The sequence below is a fragment of the Mya arenaria genome, chromosome 7, assembly GCF_026914265.1.
Source record: "Mya arenaria isolate MELC-2E11 chromosome 7, ASM2691426v1".
NCBI classification, from domain to species: Eukaryota; Metazoa; Mollusca; class Bivalvia; order Myida; family Myidae; genus Mya; species Mya arenaria.
In genome coordinates, this window is record NC_069128.1 from 26,433,280 (window position 1) to 26,458,845 (window position 25,566).

The 25,566-nt window shown below is 38.9% G+C and overlaps 1 protein-coding gene across 2 annotated transcripts in view; it reads left to right on the forward strand.

Annotated features, from left to right (window-relative positions):
* Positions 1 to 330: 330 nt before the first annotated feature.
* The window catches only part of LOC128240127 (uncharacterized), a 45,609-nt gene continuing 20,373 nt past the window's right edge, over positions 331 to 25,566 (forward strand). The window contains exons 1-14 of one of the 2 annotated variants that reach the window (XM_052956642.1): positions 331 to 564; positions 5,367 to 5,656; positions 7,273 to 7,371; positions 7,518 to 7,611; positions 8,130 to 8,219; positions 13,708 to 13,859; positions 15,469 to 15,659; positions 16,097 to 16,196; positions 20,492 to 20,653; positions 20,899 to 21,049; positions 21,241 to 21,282; positions 24,443 to 24,556; positions 24,787 to 24,992; positions 25,269 to 25,416. In XM_052956642.1, coding sequence (XP_052812602.1) covers positions 462 to 564; positions 5,367 to 5,656; positions 7,273 to 7,371; positions 7,518 to 7,611; positions 8,130 to 8,219; positions 13,708 to 13,859; positions 15,469 to 15,659; positions 16,097 to 16,196; positions 20,492 to 20,653; positions 20,899 to 21,049; positions 21,241 to 21,282; positions 24,443 to 24,556; positions 24,787 to 24,992; positions 25,269 to 25,416 — 1,942 coding nt within the window. In that variant the 5' untranslated portion in view covers positions 331 to 461. The remainder of the gene's footprint in view (positions 565 to 5,366; positions 5,657 to 7,272; positions 7,372 to 7,517; positions 7,612 to 8,129; positions 8,220 to 13,707; positions 13,860 to 15,468; positions 15,660 to 16,096; positions 16,197 to 20,491; positions 20,654 to 20,898; positions 21,050 to 21,240; positions 21,283 to 24,442; positions 24,557 to 24,786; positions 24,993 to 25,268; positions 25,417 to 25,566) is intronic. The other variant, XM_052956643.1, reaches the window with a different exon arrangement.

Genomic DNA, 25,566 nt, shown 5'->3' on the forward strand with positions numbered 1-25,566 from the left:
CCGACACGAAACACTAGCAATTCAAAACAAACTATTAAACGTGATCGAAAAAGTTGTTTTTATGTCGATGCACTTAATTCATTCAAGACATATTTATATAAATTTAATTGTACAAAATGCACGACACATAATCATAATAAAATGATTGTTTAAACGACGATGTTTTCATCGTACTGTCCTCATTAATATTGAGCTGACTTATCATCAATCAATCAAGGGGCTTATGTTTCAAACAAAACAACCCGACTTTCTAAACTCGCTATTTAATATATAACCACTGCGTTTCAACCTTTCTAAACATTTCAGTTTTCTTTAATACGGAGTATGACTTGAATTAAATTGTATGTGGATTTTTGATTTTTCAAATATATCTTAGATGAGTTGTTAAGCTCCGAATTGAGAAGGCTCATTATTTAAGGAGCTTCCTTATTTACAAACTGTTGGAATCATACACATTACCGATGGCGTCTTTCCATGACAACATCCGGCCGCCTCCGAGCCAGCAGTTAGCGTCCGGGGACTCAAAAACCGAGCCGCCTTTCCTCGAGAACGCGGAAAGCTCAGGTAAAAAGGCATGCGATTTTTAATGATATAAAAATAGTTTCCTTTAATGTAAAAATGTACGTAACGTAAGCGGTCTAGTGGTGTGCGGTTAGCGGCCTAGAAACCTGGCTGCCTAGCGGCATGAATATAGCGGCCTAGTGGCCTGGCGGTTAAGCGGCGTGAAGTTAGCGGCCTAGCAGCGTAAAACTTTCGACTTGGCGGTCTTACGGCCTTAAATTGTTTCTATTTCAAAGCATTTTGGATGCGTTTTTTTTCGAAAACAAAAATAAATGAACGTTTGTTTGCGTTTTTTAAAGCGGAGCACACAGTTTCAACTTAGCGGTTAAGCGGCCTGGAGAGGTGAACTTAAGCAGCCTAATGGCGTCAACTTAGCTGCTTAGAGGCGTGAACTTAGCAGTCGAGTTGCCAAACAGCCTGAATTTAGCGGCTCGGCGGCGTGAGCGTAGAGGGTCAGTGGCGTGGACTGAGCTGCCAAGCGGCCTGCCAACCAAGCGACATTTCAATGCATTTTAAGGAGTTTTCTTTGAAAATAATAACGAACTAACAAATAAACATCCTGTAGCGATTATCAACATATTTTGATGTGGTTTTGTTCGGGAATTGTTTTTGAAAAAAGGCTTCAAAATTATAACAAAGGCCGCCAGGCCGCTATCTTCATGCCACTAGGTCGCTAACTTCACGCCGCCAGGTCGCTGACTACACGTCACTAAGCCGCTGACTTCACGTCACTAGGCCGCTGACTTCACGTCACTAGGCCGCTGACTTCACGTCACTAGGCCACTGACTTCACGTCACTAGACCGCTGACTTCACGTCACTAGGCCGCTGACTTCACGTCACTAGGCCGCTGACTTCACGTCACTAGGTCGCTGACTTCACGTCACTAGGCCGCTGACTTCAAGTCGCTAGGCCGCTGACTTCACGTCACTAGGCCGCTGACTTCACGTCACTAGACCGCTGACTTCACGTCACTAGACCGCTGACTTCACATCACTAGGCCACTGACTTCACGTCACTAGACCGCTAACTTCACGTCACTAGGCCGCTGACTTCACGTCGCTAGGCCGCTGACTTCACGTCACTAGACCGCTGACTTCACGTCACTAGGCTACTATCTTCAATTACATAAATTTTAATGGGTCACTTAAATAAGAATTTTCTCTTTAGATTATTTTTTCAGCACATGGGTGAACCTTGTCTCCGGTTTAATATAGCCATCGCTTATTATCTGTGTAACGGATGTGTGACATATAGAGGATTATTGTTTGTTTCAGTGTAAGGTCGCACTCTATTTCACCGAGTGTGCACCAAACACATACTTTTAATGTTCACGAGGTGAAATATTTTGCGATTTTTTCTATTTTTATGATTGAAAAGGCTATAAAATGACATTTAATTGTAGTGTGTTTTTTTTTAGAAAAACGCCCCGAAATTGTATCCGAACGTAAAGTCCGTTCGGATATGACATCGTTGGATTGTGCCCCAGCCCTTTGCGCGCTGAAGTTTTATTTGTTTAAACCTAGTTAACACCAAAAGTATATATGATATTCTTTTCAATTAAAATACTTAGAATTGTATCAAGGGTAGTAAAGTCAGGTGCGTCCAGCTTTCCTGGTTCGTTCATGAATGTATGGGGTGAAATTCGCCCTCGATTCGGACAGTTTATGTTAAAATGATATTTTTAGAAACGACCTTGTGCACCGAATGAAAAGCAATGGCTAAACTACGATGACGCTTAAAATAAAAAGAATGTCCGTATTTAAATATCACGTGTAAACAATGCACGTTCTAACTAGGCTTACCGACTCACTCTATGCACTTTATTCTTCAAAACTACGATTTAATACTGTTCTTTCGTGTAATTGCCATCCGATATCGTGTTTATTGTTTTTCGAGTGCCGATCGCCAGTTTTGGAGATAGATCAACACATTTAAAAAATGCTTACTAGTTCATTCTGGTAATTTTAAGAACGCAGGTTCATCCCGAATTTGGTTAATCAATGGCACACTTTAATAACGATGAAAAGGTGTCGATTGTTTTTCCTTATCCATGTTTGTGTATTATAACAAGTGGAAGAAGGGTCTTTCTTTTTTAAAAAGACGTTATTCACCTATGATAACGTGTAAGCCAAGATTCACCTAAGATAACGCGGAAGACGTGATTCACATATGTTAACGCGGAAGACGTGATTCACCTATGTTTACGCGGAAGACGTGATTCACCTTAGATAACGCGGAAGACGTGATTCACCTATGTTTACGCGGAAGACGTGATTCACCTATGCTTACGCGGAAGACGTGATTCACCTACGATAACGCGGAAGACGTGATTCACCTTAGATAACGCGGAAGACGTGATTCACCTACGATAACGCAGGAGCCGTGATTCACCTTAGATAACGCGGAAGACGTGATTCACCTACGATAACGCGGAAGACGTGATTCACCTAAGATAACGCGGAAGACGTGATTCACCTACGATAACGCAGGAGCCGTGATTCACCTTAGATAACGCGGAAGACGTGATTCACCTACGATAACGCGGAAGCCGTGATTCACCTACTATAATAAGGAAGAAACCGTGAGTCACCTACTATAACGAGGTAGCCGTGATTCACATAAAATAACAATGAGGACGTGATTCACCTACGATAACGAGGAAGCCATGGTTTACATGCGTTTACAAGGAAGCTGTGATTCTTCAGGGTTGCTACCGAAGTCTTACACGGCTAGATCATCACGGAAAGCCTCCGATTCAGGCTCAGCGAGCCTGGTAACCGTTTGCATGGTAGGATTGTATACAGGAAAGGCCAAAGTTTTACACAACTAGTTTATATTATTAAGTCTGCTAAGTATGAAGTGAAATAAAACTCACAATTTATGCATCCAATGTCGAATCGTAATGAACTTAGAACATTTCCTTTTCCTTTAATATTGCTTTTTTCTGCATTAGCCTACGCGCATTTATTGTTTAGTTTCTCGGCCACTATATTTGATTTTATTTCCTTCATGTTTGTATCATTTTTTTTGCCCAAAACAGTCAATAATAATAAAAAACAGTCAACATCTTCATAAGTGTTTCAGATGGTGCTCTATGGGGGGCACCGTTACGCGACCTTTAATGCAGTGATATATCTGCCGCATAGTGTTTGCGGCGGCGTGGTGCCTCCATGTCACACTGTATACGGCATTGTTTCAGAACTCTTCATATTTCAAGAGTTAATCTAATCATTTTCTACCGGTATACAACTTACAGTCAAATTTTCATTCATGTCCGGATGTTCGCACCTTTTATTGATGATGGCCAATGGTGTTACTATATATCATTGTTATCATAATAATACACTTATTTATAGAATATTGATAATGATATAAATAGACTGAATAAGCACTAAACGGAAGGCATAAAAATAATACTAAATTGCTAAAATAAGGCAATTAACTCATTTTTGAAAAATTGTCATTCATGAATAGAGCTCTTAAAATATAATGTTATATCATGTAGTTTTCTTTCGTACCACTCCAAGAATTTATACAAATAGCATTTCAACAAAATGTAATATAAATCTGCCATTTAAACCTTCAAGTTTTGTATTATTGCAAAATCCCAGGGTTTCAAATATTGGGTGAATTTGTACGGGAACTAGCGGTGCTGGTTCTCGAGCCTGGCTCTAAGAGCCACCGCTCGTACGTGTGGTCGTGCATGGTACGAGATCTGTCTCCTCTCTTCTGTCTTTCCTTCTGGCTCTTTGAGCTACTATCGTACATGTGTATGTGGTCGCACATGTTTCGAGATCTATCAAATCTTGATTACTTTCGAATATTTTCTTTTCCTTACCAACACTCTCTCTTTCACGCCCTCTTAAACCACAAAACGTTCTTATGCCCTCCACTTACTCTCCTCTCTTTCTCCTTTCTCCCTTCTTTCCCCCTAACTTCTTTCCCTCCTCTTTCCCCCTCATCTTCTTCCCTCCCCTATTTCCCCCTTACTTCTTTCCCTCTCCTCTCTATCTCCCCTCCTCTTTCCCCCTTGCTTCTTTCCCTCTCCTCTCTATCTCCCCTCTTTCCCCCTATATTCTTTCCTTTCTCTCCCTGTTCTTTCTCACCTCTCTCTCCCAACCCCTTCTTCTTATTCCTTTTCCCTCTATAAATATATATTACAATTTATCTATAATTATATAGATTCAATAGTATATAGTAAAAACATTTTATATCATCTAAAACACGCGTCGTCGTAAAGTAGCAATTGCTCTTTATTAGATTCACAGGAACGTTTTAAATCGCATCACCATATTGAAAACAATGTTTATATTCATGGAATCGAGGATGTTTTATACCCCAAACAATGAACCAGGAAACCTGGTCGCACCTGACATTACTGCCCTTGTGTATTAAAATGTCATATTAATACTTTTTTAAACAATATCAAAGGGCTGAATGGCCATAGTTTAGCGTTTAAGCTAAATGACGATCACCTTCAAAAGTATGTTTTTATGTTGCGAGTCTTTCTGGAAATCATCACATATTTGTTTTTACTTAAAAACGGAATTAAAATGACCGGATATACATATTTTGTTTTAAATTCCGGATACTACATTTTTGCGATGCATGTTGTTCGCGAAATAACATTACTTTGTTAGTTTGTGATATTCGGCTCATCATCAGCGCATTTGAAACAGGCAGGTGTATTGTTATTTTTAAAAGGCAAACAAAACAAGTGTTAAAAAGAAGCTGACACTCGTCATGTATCACGTCAATGTAGATATTAAAAGCTGTAGTTAATTATTTCGTCGTTGTACACAGTATTACCTAAAGAAACTCCACTGACAGCCAACGACCAGAACTCCGTGAACGAAAGCCCCGAGTCACCGATTGACATGGACCGGGAACCACCGGGGATGACGTCACCGATAGATACAGGCGACCGGAAGTCAGAGGAGGATGTGATGCCTCCGGCAATTGATGGCCAGGGAGAGGAGAGACAAGGAGAGACGAACCAAAGCGCAGTGGCGCAACTCATTGATCGGGGAGAGTCTGCCGAACTGGAAACAACGGTCCGGTCCGAAATACGAGGGAATGATACACCCAAACGCGTACGGACTTTTATTATGTACCAATTAATTTCCTTTTCAATGTTCAATAGCAAAAATACAGCTATCCGTATTGAAAAATGCGTATCACCATACTGTCGTTTTCTGATCCCGTATTTTGATATAACTGTGTGTAATATAGGAACTACTTTCGCGTCGCTTAAAATAGCATGACAACAATAACTGGAAAAAATGTCTAATCTACAGGCTTTTTTTTCGACCCCACCCCCCTTATATAGATAATCTATTGACCCTTTTTTCAATTTCATGAATGTTAGCCGTTTCTTTCGATAATGGCGACACATGAGACGTTCCTTTCATTAAATATCTTATAATAGAGAGAGATGGTTTATTTTGAATACATGTTCAATAAGCCACATGGCCCGTGAGAAAAACAAAATACACGATTTAACATTTACAAATGACATAGCAAGTGGAGCACGTAAGGCTTGTTTAAATTTTACTATAGATTTTACAGCTAACGAAGGACATGGTAAGAGACAACGTAATACTTAAAGGTGCAAGTCGACATCATATACGGAGAAGGTGTTCATATACCTATACTACTACATACAGTGTCAACAAAGTGCAACATAGAAATCTGAGAAAAGTGAAACTTTTTACACATTGTACATTTACACATTTCAAAATCAACATTATCGATCTTTAATACATACAAATCAAAGGACAAATTTACCAATACATAAAATGATATGTAAGGCAACATATTACAACAGTAAAAACAACAAGAAGAAAAAAAATGGAAAAAAGAAGGTTGTTTATATTTGTAAACTTTTTCTAAATTTAAAAGCCTTATCTACGTATGTGCATAACTTTCTGAGTTTAGTAATATTAGTACTTTCGAAGAGTTGTTTAAGTTTATACATACTTGGATTGGACCAATAATATTTTGCAATGTATCTTTTACGGAGTTCAGTATATAAATTACATTCTATCACAAAGTGATATTCGTCTTCCAATTTATTGCATGTAATACACTTTCTGTCTTGACGTGGAATACAGTTTGGACGATGCCATCGACCTGTTTCAATAGACAGATTATGAGATGAAAGAAGTAACCTAGACATTGCTATGGTTAAACTATTACATACGTTACATTTTAAATAATACTGAAAGCCAAAGGAAACAATGGATTTAAAGAAAGTGCTGCGTGGTGATAGTTTAAAAAAAATTAATGTGGTAGTTATAGTTTGTTGTTAGAAAAGAAGATCATTGTGTTCCTGTCTATGGTGTGCCGCGAGTGATAGGTTTATGGTTTATAAGGTACAGTCGAATCCCCGTTGGCTCGAGCTCGTTTGACTCGATTTTCTCGTTCGCTCGAAATAAATGTTAGGGAACCATTTTTTATACTTAAGGTAAGAATTTTCGCTTGGCTCGAATTTTCCGAGACTCGAGGTACTTTCGCCGTTCCCTAGGAGTTCGAGCCAACGCGGTTCGACTGTATTGCTAAGTTGCCTTAATTAAAATATTAATGCGTTATGTGATTACTGGTGGCCAAACAATCGTAAAACAAGACAATTCAGATTGAACTGACTACGCTCTAACTAACAGCTGAGCAACTGAAGTTTTCTTTTTCTCTCGTCATTTTTTCCAACCAGGGATCTGGACGTGCTGGTAGCCCGCATAACGCGGATGACGGCGGCTGGCTGACACACCGGACACGAGGAAGCAATGAGAAACAGAAACAGAGTGAGAAAGTATGTTTGTTTTAACTCCATGATTTAGTGCGTTTGTTGTAATGAATCTAATTTCTTTGACAGAACTGAAATACATAAAAGAAGTTATCTCTTTTTTATCTGAACAAAGAATATGTGCAGACAGCTTATATGTTCGTCTGTAACAGGGCGGCCGGGTGCCGAGAGCGATCTTGCAAAAACCCAAAGAGAGTCGAAACACGACGCCACGTGTTGTGCCAGACCCACTCTCCATCAGTCTAGGTAACCCCATCGTCCGCAAGTACAAATAGTATGATAGTTTTCCGGTAAGCGCAGTTGGCTGTCCGGTAAGCGCAGTTGGTTGTCCGGTAAGGGTAGTTGGTTGTCCGGTAAGCGCAGTTGGTTGTTCATAATCGCAGTTGGCTATCCTGTAAGCGCAGTCGGCTGTCCGGTAAGGGCAGTTGGCTGTCCGGTAAGCGCAGTTGGCTGTCCGGTAAGCGCAGTTGGTTGTCCGGTAAGCGCAGTTTGCTGTCATGTAAGCGCAATTGGCTGTCCGGTAAGCGCAGTGGAATAGTTCCCGGCTTTGACGCCTGTTAGTATACCAGGAAATTGTAATTGTTATACATGAAATGATATAAACTTTGTATAATCCAAACTGAAAATATACAGAATAAAGTCAGAACATGATTGAGGGCACTGTTTCCTCACCTTGAAATGGACGTTACCAATTGAAAGAAATATGGACATGTTAAGTAGATCTGCTGCATAGCACATGCACATATCTCAACTTCATGTTCCAGTGTTACAGAACGGGCGGATACCGGCCGCCAAGCAGCAGTCCACGCTCTTCCGGGACAACAAGCAGCCGAAGGCCTCCCCACGAGTCCAGGGTGAGGTTATATCACATCCTTATTCTCATATTTACTGTCGGAATATCCTAGCAGGTCCGACGATCAAAAATCATGTTATCGTTGCGAGTTTAAACTTACCTTTTACGAATCATGTTTTTGCTGCGAGTGCTTACTTACATTTTACGTCTCATGTAACATCGTTGCGAGTGCTATCTAACCTATAACAAGTCATGTTATTGTTGCGAGTGCTATCTTACCTCTAAAGAGTCATGTAATTGTTGCGAGTGCTATCTTACCTCTAGCGAGTCATGTACTTGTTGCGAGTCTTATCTTACCTCAAACGAGTCATGTAATTGTTGCGAGTGCTATCTTACCACTTACGAGTCATGTAATTGTTGCGAGTGCTATCTAACCTCTAACGAGTCATTTAATTGTTGCAAGTGCTCTCTAGCCTCTAACGAGTCATTTTATTGTTGCGAGTGCTATCTTACTTCTAACGTGTCATATTATTGTTGCGAGTGCTATCTTAACTCTAACGCGTCATGTTATTATTGCGAGTGCTATCTTACCTCTAACGTGTCATGTAATTGTTGCGAGTGCTATCTAGCCTCTTACGAGTCATGTTATCGTTTCGAGTGCTATCTTACCTCTAACGTGTAATGTAATTGTTGCGAGTGCTATCTTACCTCTTACGACTCATGTTATCGTTGCGAGTGCTATCTTACCTCTAACGTGTCATGTAATTGTTGCGAGTGCTTACTTACCTCTTACGACTGATGCTATCGTTGCGAGTGCTATCTTTGCTCTTATGACCTTGTTATCGTTTCGAGTGCTATCTTACCTCTAACGTGTCATGTAATTGTTGCGAGTGCTTACTTACCTTTTACGACTGATGTTATCGTTGCGAGTGCTATCTTTGCGCGTACGACTGATGCTATCATTGCGAGTGCTATCTTTGCTCTTAAGACTCATGTTATCGTTGCGAGTGCTATCTTTGCTCTTACGACTCATGTTATCGTTGCGAGTGCATTCTTTGCTCTTACGACTCATGTTATCGTTGCGAGTGCATTCTTTGCTCTTACGACTCATTTTATCGTTTCAAGTGCTTACTTACCTCTAACTACTCATGCTATCGTTGCGAGTGCTAACTTACCTCTAACGACTCATGTTATCGTTTCAAGTGCTATCTAGCCTCTAACGTGTCATGTAATTGTTGCGAGTGCTATATTACCTCTTACGAGTCATGTACTTGTTGCGAGCGCTATCTTTTCTCTTACGATTCACGTAATTGTTGCGAGTGCTCTCTTACCTCTTACGAGTCATGTAATTGTTGCGAGTGCTATCTAGCCTCTAACGAGTCATGTTATCGTTGCGAGTGCTATCTTACTTCTAACGAGTCATGTAATTGTTGCGAGTGCTATCTTACCTCAAACGTGTCATGTAATTGTTGCGAGTGTTATCTTATCTCTTACGAGTCATGTTATCGTTGCGAGTGCTATCTTACCTCTTACGAGTCATGTAATTGTCGCGAGTGCTATCAAAACTCTAACGAGTCATGTAATTGTTGCGAGTGCTATCTAGCCTCTTACGAGTCATGTAATTGTTGCGAGTGCTATCTTACCTCTAACGTGTCATGTAATTGTTGCGAATGCTTACTTACCTCTTACGAGTCATGTTATCGTTGCGAGTGCTATCTTACCTCTTACGAGTCATATAATTGCGAGTGCTTACTTACCTCTTACGAGTCATGTGATTGTCGCGAGTGCTATCTTACCTCTTACGAGTCATGTAATTGTTGCGAGTGCTATCTAACCTCTAATGAGTCATGTTATTGCTGCGATTGCTATCTTACCTCTTACGAGTCATGTTATTGTTGCGAGTGGTATCTTACCTCTTACGACTCATGTTATTGTTGCGAGTGCTATCTTACCTCTTACGAGTCATGTTATTGTTGCGAGTGCTATCTTACCTCTTGCGAGTCATGTTATTGTTGCGAGTGCTTACTTACCTCTTACTAGTCATGTTATTGTTGCGAGTGCTATCTTACCTCTTACGAGTCATGTTATTGTTGCGAGTGCTATCTTACCTCTTACGAGTCATGTTATTGTTGCGAGTGCTATCTTACCTCTTACGAGTCATGTTATTGTTGCGAGTGCTATCTTTGCTCTTACGACTCATTTTATCGTTTCAAGTGCTTACTTAGCTTTAACGACTCACGTTATCGTTGCGAGTGCCAACTTCTATCTAACGACTACCTATAAGGTGTCATGTAACCGTTGCGACTACCATAAGGTACAAAACACTTTTTGGGGATAAAAGAAAATATACATTTGTTAAAATTAAAAGACATGCGATTATGTTGGTGTTGGTTTATATTAACCTATTAATGAGGATTAGGTATGTTTGGTTGGTTCAAGTTGCAAGTACAAACATTGAATGCCATTCTAACGATGCTTTTTGTTTTTTAAGTAGTCATACTACCACTGTGTGTTTTGGTAGGCGCTCGTAAAAGCTTTATTTCTTACGTCCATGATGAACATTTTTTTTAACATTATGTTCAATTTCCATTAAAGCATCGTCGGCAACTTCCGTTACAATTCATACATAGCGTATTGTGTATCGGGGGTATCCGACGATGCCATTAAAGAGACATCAAAATTACAAGGCGCTTACGGTATGACGTCACAGACACCATTACTTCATATATATTTCCGTTGTGTGGAAAAATCTCAATAAAAAATGTTGTTATGAGAGATAGACATGATTTCACATGCCCAATTCACTTTAAATAAAAATTGTCATTATTTCAGAAACATCATTTAGAGTAGAGTTTAAAGCATTTACAGCAGCCCTAAAGTTGAAAGGTCGTTTTGAAAGAACTGTCATGGCGGATTGCCCGATTGGTAGAGTTTGCTTCTCAAGTGGAGATATTTTTTTACGAATAACTTGATTCCCCCTTTTTATTATATACCCATCATAAATCCACACGCAAAACTTATCGCAAAATACGGTAGTCCGTATTCAACTCGAGTGCAATACGGCCGTATTCCACTCTTATGACGTCACGTTATAACAAGTATAGTTGCGCGATGTTGAAATGACGTCATGAAACAAAATAGTGCGTCGTTATAATGTCATTTATTATGAAAAGATGTGGCTTTTAAGGGATCGAACCAGCAGGGTTCCCGCTGGCGATCGCCATTGTCGCCATTTGCGACAAAATCGCAAAAGTGGCGACAACTTTTAAAATTTGGCGAATTTATGGCGACAACGATTTTTTTCTAAAATATTTTCTTAAAATGACGTAAGTGGTGACCATGCGGCCTGCATGATAATCGATTCTGTCACTGTCATAAATCAAGCGCATCTGCGACAACAAAAATTAATCCAATAATTAAAGCAAGCAGTCACGGCCCAGTCAACACCTCGCTAATTATTGCAGAATTTTATTGCTTTCACGGATAAATAATGACATCCTTTAACTGTTATGTCTCTTATTAGCAAACAATTTTAATATTTAGCTCAACAGCCTTGTTGTTGCGTAATTATCGTGTTAGTTTTAAATATGCAAATCGTAGAATTTTATGTTGTCGGAAAGTCACTTGATATGCAAATTTCGTAATGACGTTTACGCGCTAAAAATAGACTTGCTTTCGGTTTTGTCGCAATTTGTAATTGCTATAAATGCAGCATTCTAAGAGTTCAAAAAGTGTCAAAAAGATTAACAGAAATCAAATAAATAGGATTAAACCCCATTTGATAAGGCTTCTAATATGTTGGCTGGAGTAAAGAGTAGGTAGACAAATTTCTATTAGGAAAGTTATGGCCCTAGTTTGACAATGTATATTTCTTTGAGTTTCCATTTATTCTAAATTTATCTCATAATTTCACAAATGTATTCTTTTATTGTATGCAGGCATTAGACTGAAATCAACATATTGATGTTTATGTCACATTTTTTGCAATATTTTTTTATTTATACACTAGTCCATATACAATGAATTTTGTCAACAGAATAACAATTTGCTATTAATATCTTGTGCTTCATGTACAACAAAATGTTATGATTTGCACGACAATGTGCTAATTAAATGCAATTTAAAGCTCTTAAAATGCTTAAACCCCATGAGCTTACCAGTAATGTATATAATAAAAGGGTTATTAGTACTGCATTTTGAACCGGAATGTTGTATTCGACTCTCGTGGATTTTTGCAGATTTTGATTTCACTCGGCTTGCAATCCGAATCTGCAAAATTCCACTCGAGTCGAATACAACCTCCCGGATCAAAACGCAGTACTAATAACCGTATTTTAGTGGCTGAAAGGGTTACTTAAAGATGCACTCCTACTTCCATTTAACATTTACCGCAATTAATAGTATTGTTTTAATATACTGAAAAGGATGGATAAATGTTGAGGTTCTTACCGAGTTTTATTTGAAAGAAAGGTGCAGAAGAAAAATACCTTATTTCTACCTTATGAGACTTTTGTAGATCACAGTAAATCCTTTAGCACTTACCAATCATTTAAGATTTTTGCGCTCTCATCTATTAAATACACGCTGTCATTCTTGTTATCAGTAATATATGTTTTCTATAAATGCATTATTTAGTAAGTAGTTAAAGGTATATCGTTCAAAATTGATGTTTGTTATACATGTGTATGTATTGATTTTGAATAAAAGTGTCACTTTAAAGCTGCAGTCTGCATTCGCCGGAAATGCCTTTAAATGTTGTCTAAAATGATTATTTTACATTGAATTATAGATGAAAGGACAATGGTGGTTCGTAACCGTAACACGCCTCATTAACATTTGGATTGTTTAAGAGCGGTTGATAATATATGTTTAATCATAACTGTAATGCATCGTAAATTGTAAGATTAATTTATCACACATCGAAATTTACCTAATCGATTAAACAGTTAAATGAACTGCTTACTTTTGAAAAGATACAGACTTGAATTTTTAAAAACTTTTTTATTTGATTAATGACGTAAAAATTGAAAATTCTTTAAAACTGATGACCTTGATTATGATAAAGCACAGTACTTCTGTCACGATGTTCAATAAACAGCAAACTATCTGAAAGTATACTTCTTAATTAAGCTGCACTCTCACAGATTTACCATTTTTACAACTTTTTTTATTTTTGTTTTGGAAAGCGCATTTTTTTGCGTAGACTATCATTATTTATGCTCGAATATTAATGTTACTAACGTTACTAACGGTTTAAGAAAAATGCCTAAAACATCAGTTTTTTTAACTTAAATATAAAAATCTGCGATCTAATTTTTTGTCAGCAGTTTTATATAACTGACCAGTTCCATGGATTTTCGCAAAAATTGGCTCGTTCCAAGACAAAATATAAAAAAGTTGTCAAAATGTACAATCTGACTGTGAGAGTGCAGCTTTAAATCAAACGTTCATATTTAAGATGTTTTAAACATTTTGGTGTAGAATGCAAGTATTCGGCAATTTTCCGTAATTAAAGTATGAAGACTTTGTCTGTTTCAATATATTGTCAGACGCCCAGAATAAGGGGAAGACTGGTCGGGGCGACCATGAGTCACCGCTCCCGAACAAGGGAACCAAGCCTTATCGATCGGTTTTACAGACAACACTACGCGGTGATGCACCTGGAACCCGGAAAGAAAAGGGCAAGACACAGAAACCAAAGGTGTGCGATGTCATAGCCAGTGTGTGTATACCACGTGATAAATAACGTCAAAAATGCTATGTCGGATGGCAATTTTTTGCTTTAAATGAATAATTTCAACAAGGATATCTTGACTATCTTTTCACCATTTTTAATGAAAAATAACGCAGTGTACGCCGCTTACAGAGCCCGGCCTTCGGTCTTTTACCAGAGTTTGATTTAGAGTTTAGTTTCTTAAAACTCTTCGACAAACCTTTTCGCAAAACCGCTGCCTGATGGAGCACTGTCAAATCATTATTTTTGACACAGGTTTGTCAAAGTGTTTGAAGAAACTAGGGATGCAAACGAATATTCGATCGAACCTTTGATATTCGAATGTCAAAATCGGTATTCGAATATTCGATGGTTTTTGTTTGATAAAAAAATTAAACCGTTTTTGCCTTCACCTGTGTTGTTGCATTTAATCGCTTGTCTTGTTTTTACAACGATTGATCCCTAATGCCAGAGGTGTGAACGTGATGACACCATACACGCGTCATATAAGGGACACATCGTCAGGGACTAGAAGCAGTACCCGTAATTTTACGAAAACTGGCTATTAGACAGGTAACATCAAACGAGTTTCGGCAAAATTTTAATGACCATACAAATAAAGGATATATATAATCAGCTACCAAAGTGGTGTCATGGCTGCCAATTAAGCTCAAATCGCTATAATGATATAAATGACATGTGCTAGTTATGTGCTCTAAACTGTTTTCCATATTTCAATATAACTTTCGTGCTTTGAAATGTTACTGTATAGAATAGCGTTATATGACATTGTTATACAATGGATTCTCGTCCACATTCTTTATGAGTCAAAATTCAGGGTTATTTTAGTTTTATTGTGGAACTAATTCCCGAGTAGGTTTGGATTTTCCATAGTTATATTTAGTAGAGATTAATCCCTAAGCGAGGCTTCGCGTCCTACAGAACGACCATCCGTTGGTGCATCACGACATTCAACCGGGAATTTACGATTATGGCATTGTTTACAGATATGAATGGTTTTGAATTTAAATAAATTAGGGATTTTGTTTGCTCAGAATATTTTGTTGGATTTTTTTTCTGGAAAGGAAGGATTTCAGACGATATTTTTTGGAAAAATCAGCGTCCGTCGCTTGTGCCGGCTATAAGTGTAGCCAATGTTTATAGTTTACTACAACTTTTGAAACATTCATTTTGGTAATCGAATATTCTAATATTCGATCGAAAGAATTATCGAATATTCGAATATCAATTTCGCCATTCGTTTGCTTCCCTAGAAGAAACTAATTACCTTGTTAGCCTCCGGCAATGACACGAAGGCAGGGCTCTTTAAGCGGCATACATTGTAGACTGTCCTTTGTTTCATGGTGTAGTAAAAGAAAAGCTATATTTGTTTTTAGTCTTCATTTAAGCAAAATGTTACCTTCTGACGTAGCATATATGACGTAATTTATAACGTGGTATATATACACGCACTGGTAGCGGTATAAAAACATTCTTGATCTGCCAGTTCCAAGTCGTGCTTGTGCAACTGTACCATTATTTATCTAAACAATGGAAACTTTTAATGTCTTCTAACCGCGTGGTGTGGTTGTTTCAGTTGTCGAAAAGCGAGTGCCACTACGTCCGCCTGTGTAAGATGGTTTCACGGGTGGGGTCGGACCTTTTACGCCTCGTGCTGTACCGTTACCTGGAATCACAGCAGCCATCCCGCCGCCTACCGCAGTTCCTCGCCACCAACCGCCGCCGCCTCCTTGGCCTCCAGCCAACGAATAGCCTTTTACAGAAAAGGTGAGAGCAAGGGTTTTCTGGCAATATTTTGCCTGTTTAGCGATCAATAGAAAAGGAAAAACATACATTTTTTCAACAATGAGAATTGAATCATGCTATATATCATTTTCGCAGGTACAGACTTAGTTTATACCAGTCAATTGTAACCACGGCTCGCAGGTCCGGGGCATAGCGGGGACTTTGACTTCCGGACCAGCCCAGCCCGAGTAAAATCCCCGCCCTGGAAGGTAAAAACACGGCCCATTTCCCGGCTATCCCCGGTAAACACCCGGACCTGGGGGTGGGGGGGGGGGGCTTGGTTACAATAGACTGGTGCATTAACATTGAGCAATTTAATGACTTGCAACGGGAATATAAGGTCTACTTATTACCGGATACATGGACTGAATGTTAAATACCTCATATTCTATGGTTAATAAAGTTGTATTGGTTGACAGGTGGGCTGTATTGTTCCCGGAGGACGAATCAAAAGCCAGTCTTGAGCAATTCGACTCCGCCCTTCTCTTCTTCCTCCTCAGATACATCTGTAACCTCAGGGTAAGGCGACAATAGGAATGGGTGTTGTTCCTGAAACAAGGCGAGATTAGGGATTGATGTTAGTTGTTACCTCAAGATAAGACGTAAATAGGGAATGAGTTGTAATCTCAAGATAAGGCGTGAATAGGGATGTGAGGTGTTACCTCAAGATAAGGCGTGAATAGGGATGTGAGTTGTTAATTCAAGGTGGGGCATGAATAGGGATGTGAGTTAGTACCTCAAGTTAAGGCGTAAATACGAATGTGTGTTCTACATCAAGGAAATGCGAGAATAGACTAGAATAGGGATGTGAGTTGTAACATCAAGATAAGGCGTGAATAGGGATGCGAGTTGTTACATCAAGGTAAGGTGTGAATAAGGATGCGAGTTGTTACATCAAGGTAAGGCGTAAATAGGGATGCGAGTTGTTACATCAAGATAAGGCGTGAATAGGGATGCGAGTTGTTACATCAAGAAAAGGCGTGAATAGGGATGTGAGTTGTAACATCAAGATAAGGCGTGAATAGGGATGAGAGTTGTAACATCAAGATAAGGCGTGAATAGGGATGAGAGTTCTTACATCAAGATAAGGCGTGAATAGTGATGTGAGTTGTAACATCAAGAAAAGGCGTGAATAGGGATGTGAGTTGTAACACCAAGATAAGGCGTGAATAGGAATATGACTTGTAACATCAAGATAAGGCGTGAATAGGAATATGACTTGTAACATCAAGATAAGGCGTGAATAGGAATATGACTTGTAACATCAAGATAAGGCGTGAATAGGGATGTGAGTTGTAACGTCAAGATAAGGCGAGAATAGGGATGTGAGTTGTATCATCATGATAAGGCGTGAATTGGAATGAGAGGTTTTAACATCATGATAAGGCTTGAATAAGGATGTGAGTTGTAACATCAAGAAAAGGCGTGAATTGGAATGTGAGTTGTAATATCAAGATAAAGCGTGAATTGGAATGTGAGTTGTAACATCAAGATAAGGCGTGAATTGGAATGTGAGTTGTAACATCAAGAAAAGGCGTGAATTGGAATGCGAGTTGTAACATCAGGATAAGGCGTGAATTGGAATGTGAGTTGTAACATCAGGATAAGGCGTGAATTGGAATGTGAGTTGTAACATCAAGATAAGGCGTGAATTGGAATGTGAGTTGTAACATCAAGATAAGGCGTGAATTGGAATGTGAGATGTAACATCAAGATAAGGCGTGAATAGGGACGTGAGTTGTAACATCAAGATGAGACTTGAATAGGAATGAGAATTTTTAGCATCATGATTAGGCGTAAATAGGGATGTGAGTTGTAACATCAAGATAAGGTGTGAATAGGAATGAGAATTTTTAACATCAAGATAAGGCATGAATAGGGATGTGAGTTGTCACATCAAGAAAAGGCGAGAATAGGGATGAGAGTTGTAACATCAAGATAAGGCGTGAATAGGGATGAGAGTTGTAACATCAAGATAAGGCGTGAATAGGGATGAGAGTTGTTACATCAAGATAAGGCGTGAATAGTGATGTGAGTTGTAACATCAAGAAAAGGCGTGAATAGGGATGTGAGTTGTAACACCAAGATAAGGCGTGAATAGGAATATGACTAGTAACATCAAGATAAGGCGTGAATAGGAATATGACTTGTAACATCAAGATAAGGCGTGAATAGGAATATGACTTGTAACATCAAGATAAGGCGTGAATAGGGATGTGAGTTGTAACATCAAGAAAAGGCGAGAATAGGGATGTGAGTTGTAACATCAAGATAAGGCGAGAATAGGGATGTGAGTTGTATCATCATGATAAGGTGTGAATTGGAATGAGAGGTTTTAACATCATGATAAGGCTTGAATAAGGATGTGAGTTGTAACATCAAGAAAAGGCGTGAATTGGAATGTGAGTTGTAACATCAAGATAAGGCGTGAATTGGAATGTGAGTTGTAACATCAAGATAAGGCGTGAATAGGGATGTGAGTTGTAACATCAAGAAAAGGCGTGAATAGGGATGCGAGTTGTAACATCAAGATAAGGCGTGAATTGGAATGTGAGTTGTAACATCAAGATAAGGCGTGAATTGGAATGTGAGTTGTAACATCAAGATAAGGCGTGAATTGGAATGTGAATTGTAACATCAAGATAAGGCGTGAATTGGAATGTGAGATGTAACATCAAGATAAGGCGTGAATAGGGACGTGAGTTGTAACATCAAGATTAGACTTGAATAGGAATGAGAATTTTTAGCATCATGATTAGGTGTAAATAGGGATGTGAGTTGTAACATCAAGATAAGGTGTGAATAGGAATGAGAATTTTTAACATCAAGATAAGGCGTGAATAGGGATGTGAGTTGTCACATCAAGAAAAGGCGAGAATAGGGATGAGAGTTGTAACATCAAGATAAGGCGTGAATAGGGATGTGTGTTGTAACATCAAGAAAAGGCGAGAATAGGGATGAGAGTTGTAACATTAAGATAAGGCGTGAATAGGGATGTGAGTTGTTACCTTAAGATAAGGCGTGAATAGGGATGTGAGTGGTAACCTCAAGATAAGGCAAAAGTAGGGATGTTAGTTGTGACCTCAAGATAAGTCAAAAGTAGGGATGTTAGTTGTGACCTCAAGATAAGTCAAAAGTAGGGATGTGAGTTGTGACCTCAAGATAAGGCAAAAGTAGGGATGTTAGTTGTGACCTCAAGATAAGTCAAAAGTAGGGATGTTAGTTGTGACCTCAAGATAAGTCAAAAGTAGGGATGTTAGTTGTGACCTCATGATAAGGCAAAAGTAAAGTAGGGATGTGAGTTGTGACCCCAAGATAAGTCAAAAGTAGGGATGTTAGTTGTGACCCCAAGATAAGTCAAAAGTAGGGATGTTAGTTGTGACCCCAAGATAAGTCAAAAGTAGGGATGTTAGTTGTGACCTCAAGATAAGTCAAAAGTAGGGATGTTAGTTGTGACCCCAAGATAAGTCAAAAGTAGGGATGTCAGTTGTTAACTCAAGATAAGTCAAAAGTAGGGATGTTAGTTGTGACCTCAAGATAAGTCAAAAGTAGGGATGTTAGTTGTGACCCCAAGATAAGGCAAAAGTAGGGATGTTAGTTGTGACCTCAAGATAAGTCAAAAGTAGGGATGTTAGTTGTGACCTCAAGATAAGGCAAAAGTAGGGATGTTAGTTGTGACCCCAAGATAAGTCAAAAGTAGGGATGTTAGTTGTGACCCCAAGATAAGTCAAAAGTAGGGATGTTAGTTGTGACCCCAAGATAAGTCAAAAGTAGGGATGTTAGTTGTGACCCCAAGATAAGGCAAAAGTAGGGATGTTAGTTGTGACCTCAAGATAAGTCAAAAGTAGGGATGTTAGTTGTGACCCCAAGATAAGGCAAAAGTAGGGATGTTAGTTGTGACCTCAAGATAAGTCAAAAGTAGGGATGTTAGTTGTGACCCCAAGATAAGGCAAAAGTAGGGATGTTAGTTGTGACCTCAAGATAAGGCAAACGTAGGGATGATAGTTGTGACCTCAAGATAAGGCAAAATTAGGGATGTTAGTTGTGAACTCAAGATAAGTCAAAAGTAGGGATGTTAGTTGTGACCTCAAGATAAGTCAAAAGTAGGGATGTTAGTTGTGACCTCAAGATAAGTCAAAAGTAGGGATGTTAGTTGTGACCTCAAGATAAGTCAAAAGTAGGGATGTTAGTTGTGACCTCAAGATAAGGCAAAAGTAGGGATGTTAGTTGTGACCTCAAGATAAGTCAAAAGTAGGGATGTTAGTTGTGACCCCAAGATAAGGCAAAAGTAGGGATGTTAGTTGTGACCTCAAGATAAGTCAAAAGTAGGGATGTTAGTTGTGACCCCAAGATAAGGCAAAAGTAGGGATGTTAGTTGTGACCTCAAGATAAGTCAAAAGTAGGGATGTTAGTTGTTACCCCAAGATAAGGCAAAAGTAGGGATGTTAGTTGTTACCTCAAGATAAGGCAAACGTAGGGATGTTAGTTGTGACCTCAAGATAAGTCAAAATTAGGGATGTTAGTTGTGACCTCAAGATAAGGCAAAATAGGGATGTGAGTTGTGACCTCAAGATAAGGCAAACGTAGGGATGTGAGTTGTGACCTCAAGATAAGGCAAAATAGGGATGTGAGTTGTGACCTCAAGATAAGGCAAAATAGGGATGTGAGTTGTGACCTCAAGATAAGGCAAAATAGGGATGTGAGTGGTTCCTTCAATAGTAATAAATATAAAAAACGACGATGACATAATTGTATCTTTACTCACACTGCTTGGGTCAAATATTTAATATAACTTCGAAAGTTACACCTTACAGCGTCATAACGACTTTCTCTGGAAGCGGAAGCCAGCTGCTGACGACTTAACGGAGGCGGGGGAGATCGCGCGTCTCCGAGACATCCGGAACTTCCTCGTCAACCTCTCCTGCCCTGCCCTGTATGAGGACGAGTTTGACCGGAAAGTGCACGAACTCAAACAGGTGATATGCATGCACAACCTTTGAAAGACAGTGAAACAAAACATTTGCGACTTAATATGGAACTTCAAAACATTAAAAACAAACTAAAAAAAATCGTTTCCATATTTTTGTTGAAGAAACAAAGCGTAAATGTAAATCATAGTGTCTGCGGTATCCGACAATTATTTCGTAAAGAATGAAATAAAAAAATATGAAATTTTAAAATTTGCGGAATTTCATAAACTTGAGCAATGTTTTGGGACCAGGTAACGTTGCGTGTATGCGGGGAAAGGCGGGCGGACGAACTTTTGCGCGTGCTGGATGAGATGCGGACGGAAGCGGTCCGATTTCCGGAGCGCGACCAGTACCTCGACGCTCTCAACCAGTGGGCGGACGAAACTGGCGATCGACATATAGGTGACTTCCGTAGCGGTTGGAGGTTTTTTTCGTATAATGAAATTTATGTTAGGTGCCAAAATCTTAAACCTGAAAACGTTTTTCGGTTATTTCACCAACCGCTGAAGAACGGTTAAAAACGGTTGTTTTAATTCTAAAGAGATTTTCAGACTGGAATAGATTGTTATAATTTTAGTGTTTTGCATTTGTAGCTCCCGCTCAACAAGCTGGGGAGACAACTCGTGAGAGAATACGTGAGTTATCTACCATTTGACAATAATATCTTATATAAGTTAGTTAGACAAACAACAGTACATATTTTACATTAAATGAAGCCAGACATTAGACATTTAAGTAATAAAAAAATGAATGTCTTGCTCGCACGTTATTTGACATTGGACATACAAAAAATGAAAAATGAATGCATGGCTTTGGACATTAAATAAAATTGAAAAAAACAACAACAACACAGCATTGATCAATAAACGCACGCACACGCACACACGCTTACTAACCCGATATGTCATAATATAGCATCAAAGGTGAAGTTTAAACCAAACCCAAAACGTAAGGAAAACTTTTTTTCAACGCAGAAGGCTCGAGGTCGGATATTTGTTTGGAGTTTAAAGTCATATGAAGCCCATAAACGTTTAAACTAAATCCTCGATTGTAAAACAGCTGAAAGGTTAGACCAGTACTGGTGTCCTTTTCGAGCGGCCATGAGAAAGTACCCCTAGTGGTGCTATAACCAACACTCTCTGGGTGAGAGGCGGCGACTACTAGACCACTGTCGCCCCCTGTGAACAATTTGGCACGATTGGTATTGGTCTACGGGTAGTTTGCGTAATTAATCAAAGCGCGAGGCGCTGAAAGACTATCTGCGGGCAAATATGTTAGAGCTGCAAATTTTATTTGAACTATGGGAATGGGTGAAGGGCACATTGATAAAAGTGAAAAATGTGCCGAGGGCCAAGAGCGCTTTTGCCCACACTGGGCTAGGAAGCAACAACATCTTTACCTATTTTATGGCGTCTTGTGTCATTTTGTTTATGTAAATGTCACTTCAATCGTCGTAAACCCCCCTCCCCATGTATTTAATGTGACAATGCATGCTAAAGATGTTTCGTTGATTTTATTAGATATCATACGATAGGAAAATACAATACATCACATATCATTTCCTTTAATGAACATTTTGTTTAAGGAAAATCATTTTTTTACAACCAACTTCAGCAATAATTCCATTTAAGATGCACAGCTTATCACTTCAGTCGACGTATCCCCATGTATTTAAAGATACAATCAGAGGCGTAGCTAGACTTTACCGAATGTTACGCACTAAAGGGAGAGGGTGTGGGATGGGGAATATCCCTGTAGCCGGTTGGGGGTTCGGCGGGGGGTCTACCCAGTGGAAAACAATGGAAAATGGAACGAACATGTTGAGCTCTGAGGTGTATTTTGAGGGATTAATAGGTTCGAGGCCGCCGACTTTGTAGTTACCAAGTGATTGATTTCGGCTCAGAAAGCTATCTATCACAGGGAAGCAACGTTTTCTTTGGCTGCTCTTCCTTTTATTCTGATATCAATTCAAATTAATGTCACGCACATGCGTGAGTGGGTAACGCTGGCTACGCCCCTGACAATGCATGCCCCTTTCAATCGCTTCTAAAGATTTTCAGTGCTTTGATTATATATCATACGTTATGCAAGTTTTATGAACATACACGTTTTAACTGTTTAAGGAAAATGATTTTATTTTTTACGAATAACTTTAGCAATAATTCCTATCCGATTGAAAATGCAGAGCTTATCAGATGGTCGTTTTCCCGCGGTGAGGGCAAACATGTGGTCAGTTAATGTATGTAGAAACTATTTTTAGAAAATCAGTCAGTTAATGTAGTTGAAACTATTTCTAGATTATCGGAAATTGTCTGTTCTAAGAATGGGAATATGATTGTGTCTTTTCAAGTATTATTGATAAATAAATGTTATTTATGTTTTATGTAAGTATCTGTGTAGAAATAATACTAGTGCTGTTATGAATGCTTCGCACTCTTTGGGTATTTTACACGTTAAATCCGAACTACTTTGCTTCATCAAAAGTATGCATAAACTCACTGTTGTATCAGGGAATGTTAGAATAAATTGAAAGGCTAATGTCCAAAACTATGCCAAGAATACACCGGAACGAAGCTTTTACGCAAAAAAATGTGAACATCTCAGAAAAATATACGCCTAAAAATCATAGAATGAATAGTATTTTGTTTTTGTATAGCAGGCAAATCATAGTATTCGAAGCATTAGCAACGCGAAACATGGGATACAACTATTTTGACTTTCAGACAATCATTTTTGTTTCTTATCTCATAAAAGTTATATAAGAAATACACCCTTACAAATAAGCGTGCTTCATGATCACACAAGATGATAATAATAAACCCTGCAGGCGATGGTACACTTGCGGTCGGTAATAATTTCTAAAACATCTTGGTCTGAACTCAGAGTGAATATCAGTATGTTACCTTCCTACCAGAGCATCTATTATTTTGACCCTCACTAATCTGATGAATATAACGATCTATAAATAGTTATATTCTGCTAAAAATAAAACGCCGGAATACAGAAATACAGTGCGGAAATAGCCGAACAAGCAAGAACTCATACTCGGATAATCTATTTTTATGGTTTCGACGTCATTCTGCTACTAAACATAGAGCGCATTGAGACAAAAAAAATGGGTTAAAACGACATGAATAGAAGTAGTTCTTTGGAGTTGCGGTCTTAAGACTACCTGCGCGCATGCGCAGATAGTCTAAAAAAACAATAGGAAACCATAGCACAATGCTTGATTTAACAGTGTTAATGTAATTTTTGATAGATAACTGTAGCTACTGACGAAAAATGATGATGGTATAAACAACGAAAAAAGTTTGAACGACTTGTTTTTTTCAAAAAAATAAATAATAGAATACGAAATTGTCTTGTACACTTTAGTATCAAAAATGCAAGGATAATGCTTAAGAAAAATATTAAATTATTATTTTTTTCTTAGAAAAACAACTTTATTGCAAACGATTTAATGCAAGAACATCCCTACCACCGGTTTCCCACAATTTTCACTGTGACATACATTTTTACTTTTTTAATTTCCAATGTCATGCCAATCACTTTTTCAATTTCGAACACCCAATGTCTGTTTTAAATGTTTTTTCCTATGTCACGATATGATCATTTTTTATTATTTTTGACTGCCTAATGGCGTGCCAGCCTGACGTTCAATGTCGTTTATCCAATATATTTTTTTACCTTTAGATTGTTTTAACAAATATGTAAACAAGTACATACGAATATAATTTCATAACAATCCGATACAAATAGCGTTCTGTTTTCCCCTGACATTTATCATTATTACAGAAATTACGCGGCGGTTCCTTGAGCATCACCGGAATCTGCGCGTTTTCGTGAAAACGCGGGCCGTAACCCTGGCCAAGCAGAAACTCATGAAGAACGGATTCGTTATCCTTAAAGGTAATATTCCAGCATACATTCACACACATAGTGGTACGTGAATACAGTGCTACCTCGCGTAGAAACACGCGTACACAGTGGCACACGTACACAGCTAAAGTAGTTCGTTGCTAGGTACGCACAGTTTACTAAACCTGAGTTTTTATATATTGATGCCTCTCATTCCTAATTAAAATGTCAAACGTCCTTCATAAATGCTTACTCACATAGCCGACTGATGCTCTGTGCAGGTAACATCGGCGACGGTAAGACGACTGCGGCGGTGGCACTGCTGGTTTCACAGTTTGACGAAGACGAGTGCGCACTGCTGGCGGCCCCGGACCAATGGTTGCATGTCGAGCCGCGCGCCGTTTCAGCCGTTCTTGTGGACGACATGTTAGGCAGCGGCTCCTTGGACGAGGACCGGCTCAATGCTTGGGAGTCCAAATTCGACTGGGTACATTGGACGTCGTATTAACTGTTAATATGATAAGTTAAAGTGTAAACTAGTCCACTAAGATTTGTAGGCACTAACTCAGTGTGTATATACCACGTGATAAATTATGTCATAATAATTTGCTACGTTGGAAAACAAGATTTTGCTCCGAATGAAGAATCACAGTCTAGGCCACCTTTGACCAAATAAACCCACTCTGCTGAATTATTTAAATAGTTTTTATTGAATATGCAGTTTGTTGTCCAAATGCACACATGCTCAAAACCCTCTTCCCAGATGTACGAGCGGTGCCAGGCGCGTGAGGGGCGGGCAGGGGTGCGGCTGGTGATCACCGCCCGCCATCACATCCTGGACAAGTGCTGGCCCACCCTCAGCAAGTACAGACTCTTCGCCAGGGACAACATTGTAGACTGCTCCTCGGCAGGTAATCAAGATGCTTTGAAACTCTGCCTGTACTCGTAACAAACCGATGTAATAGTAACAAATTGCATACGATACATTGTTCGATTAAAACTAGAAATCCCATTGATCATAGCTAAATAAGTAATATAACAAAACAACTGATTAATAAGAT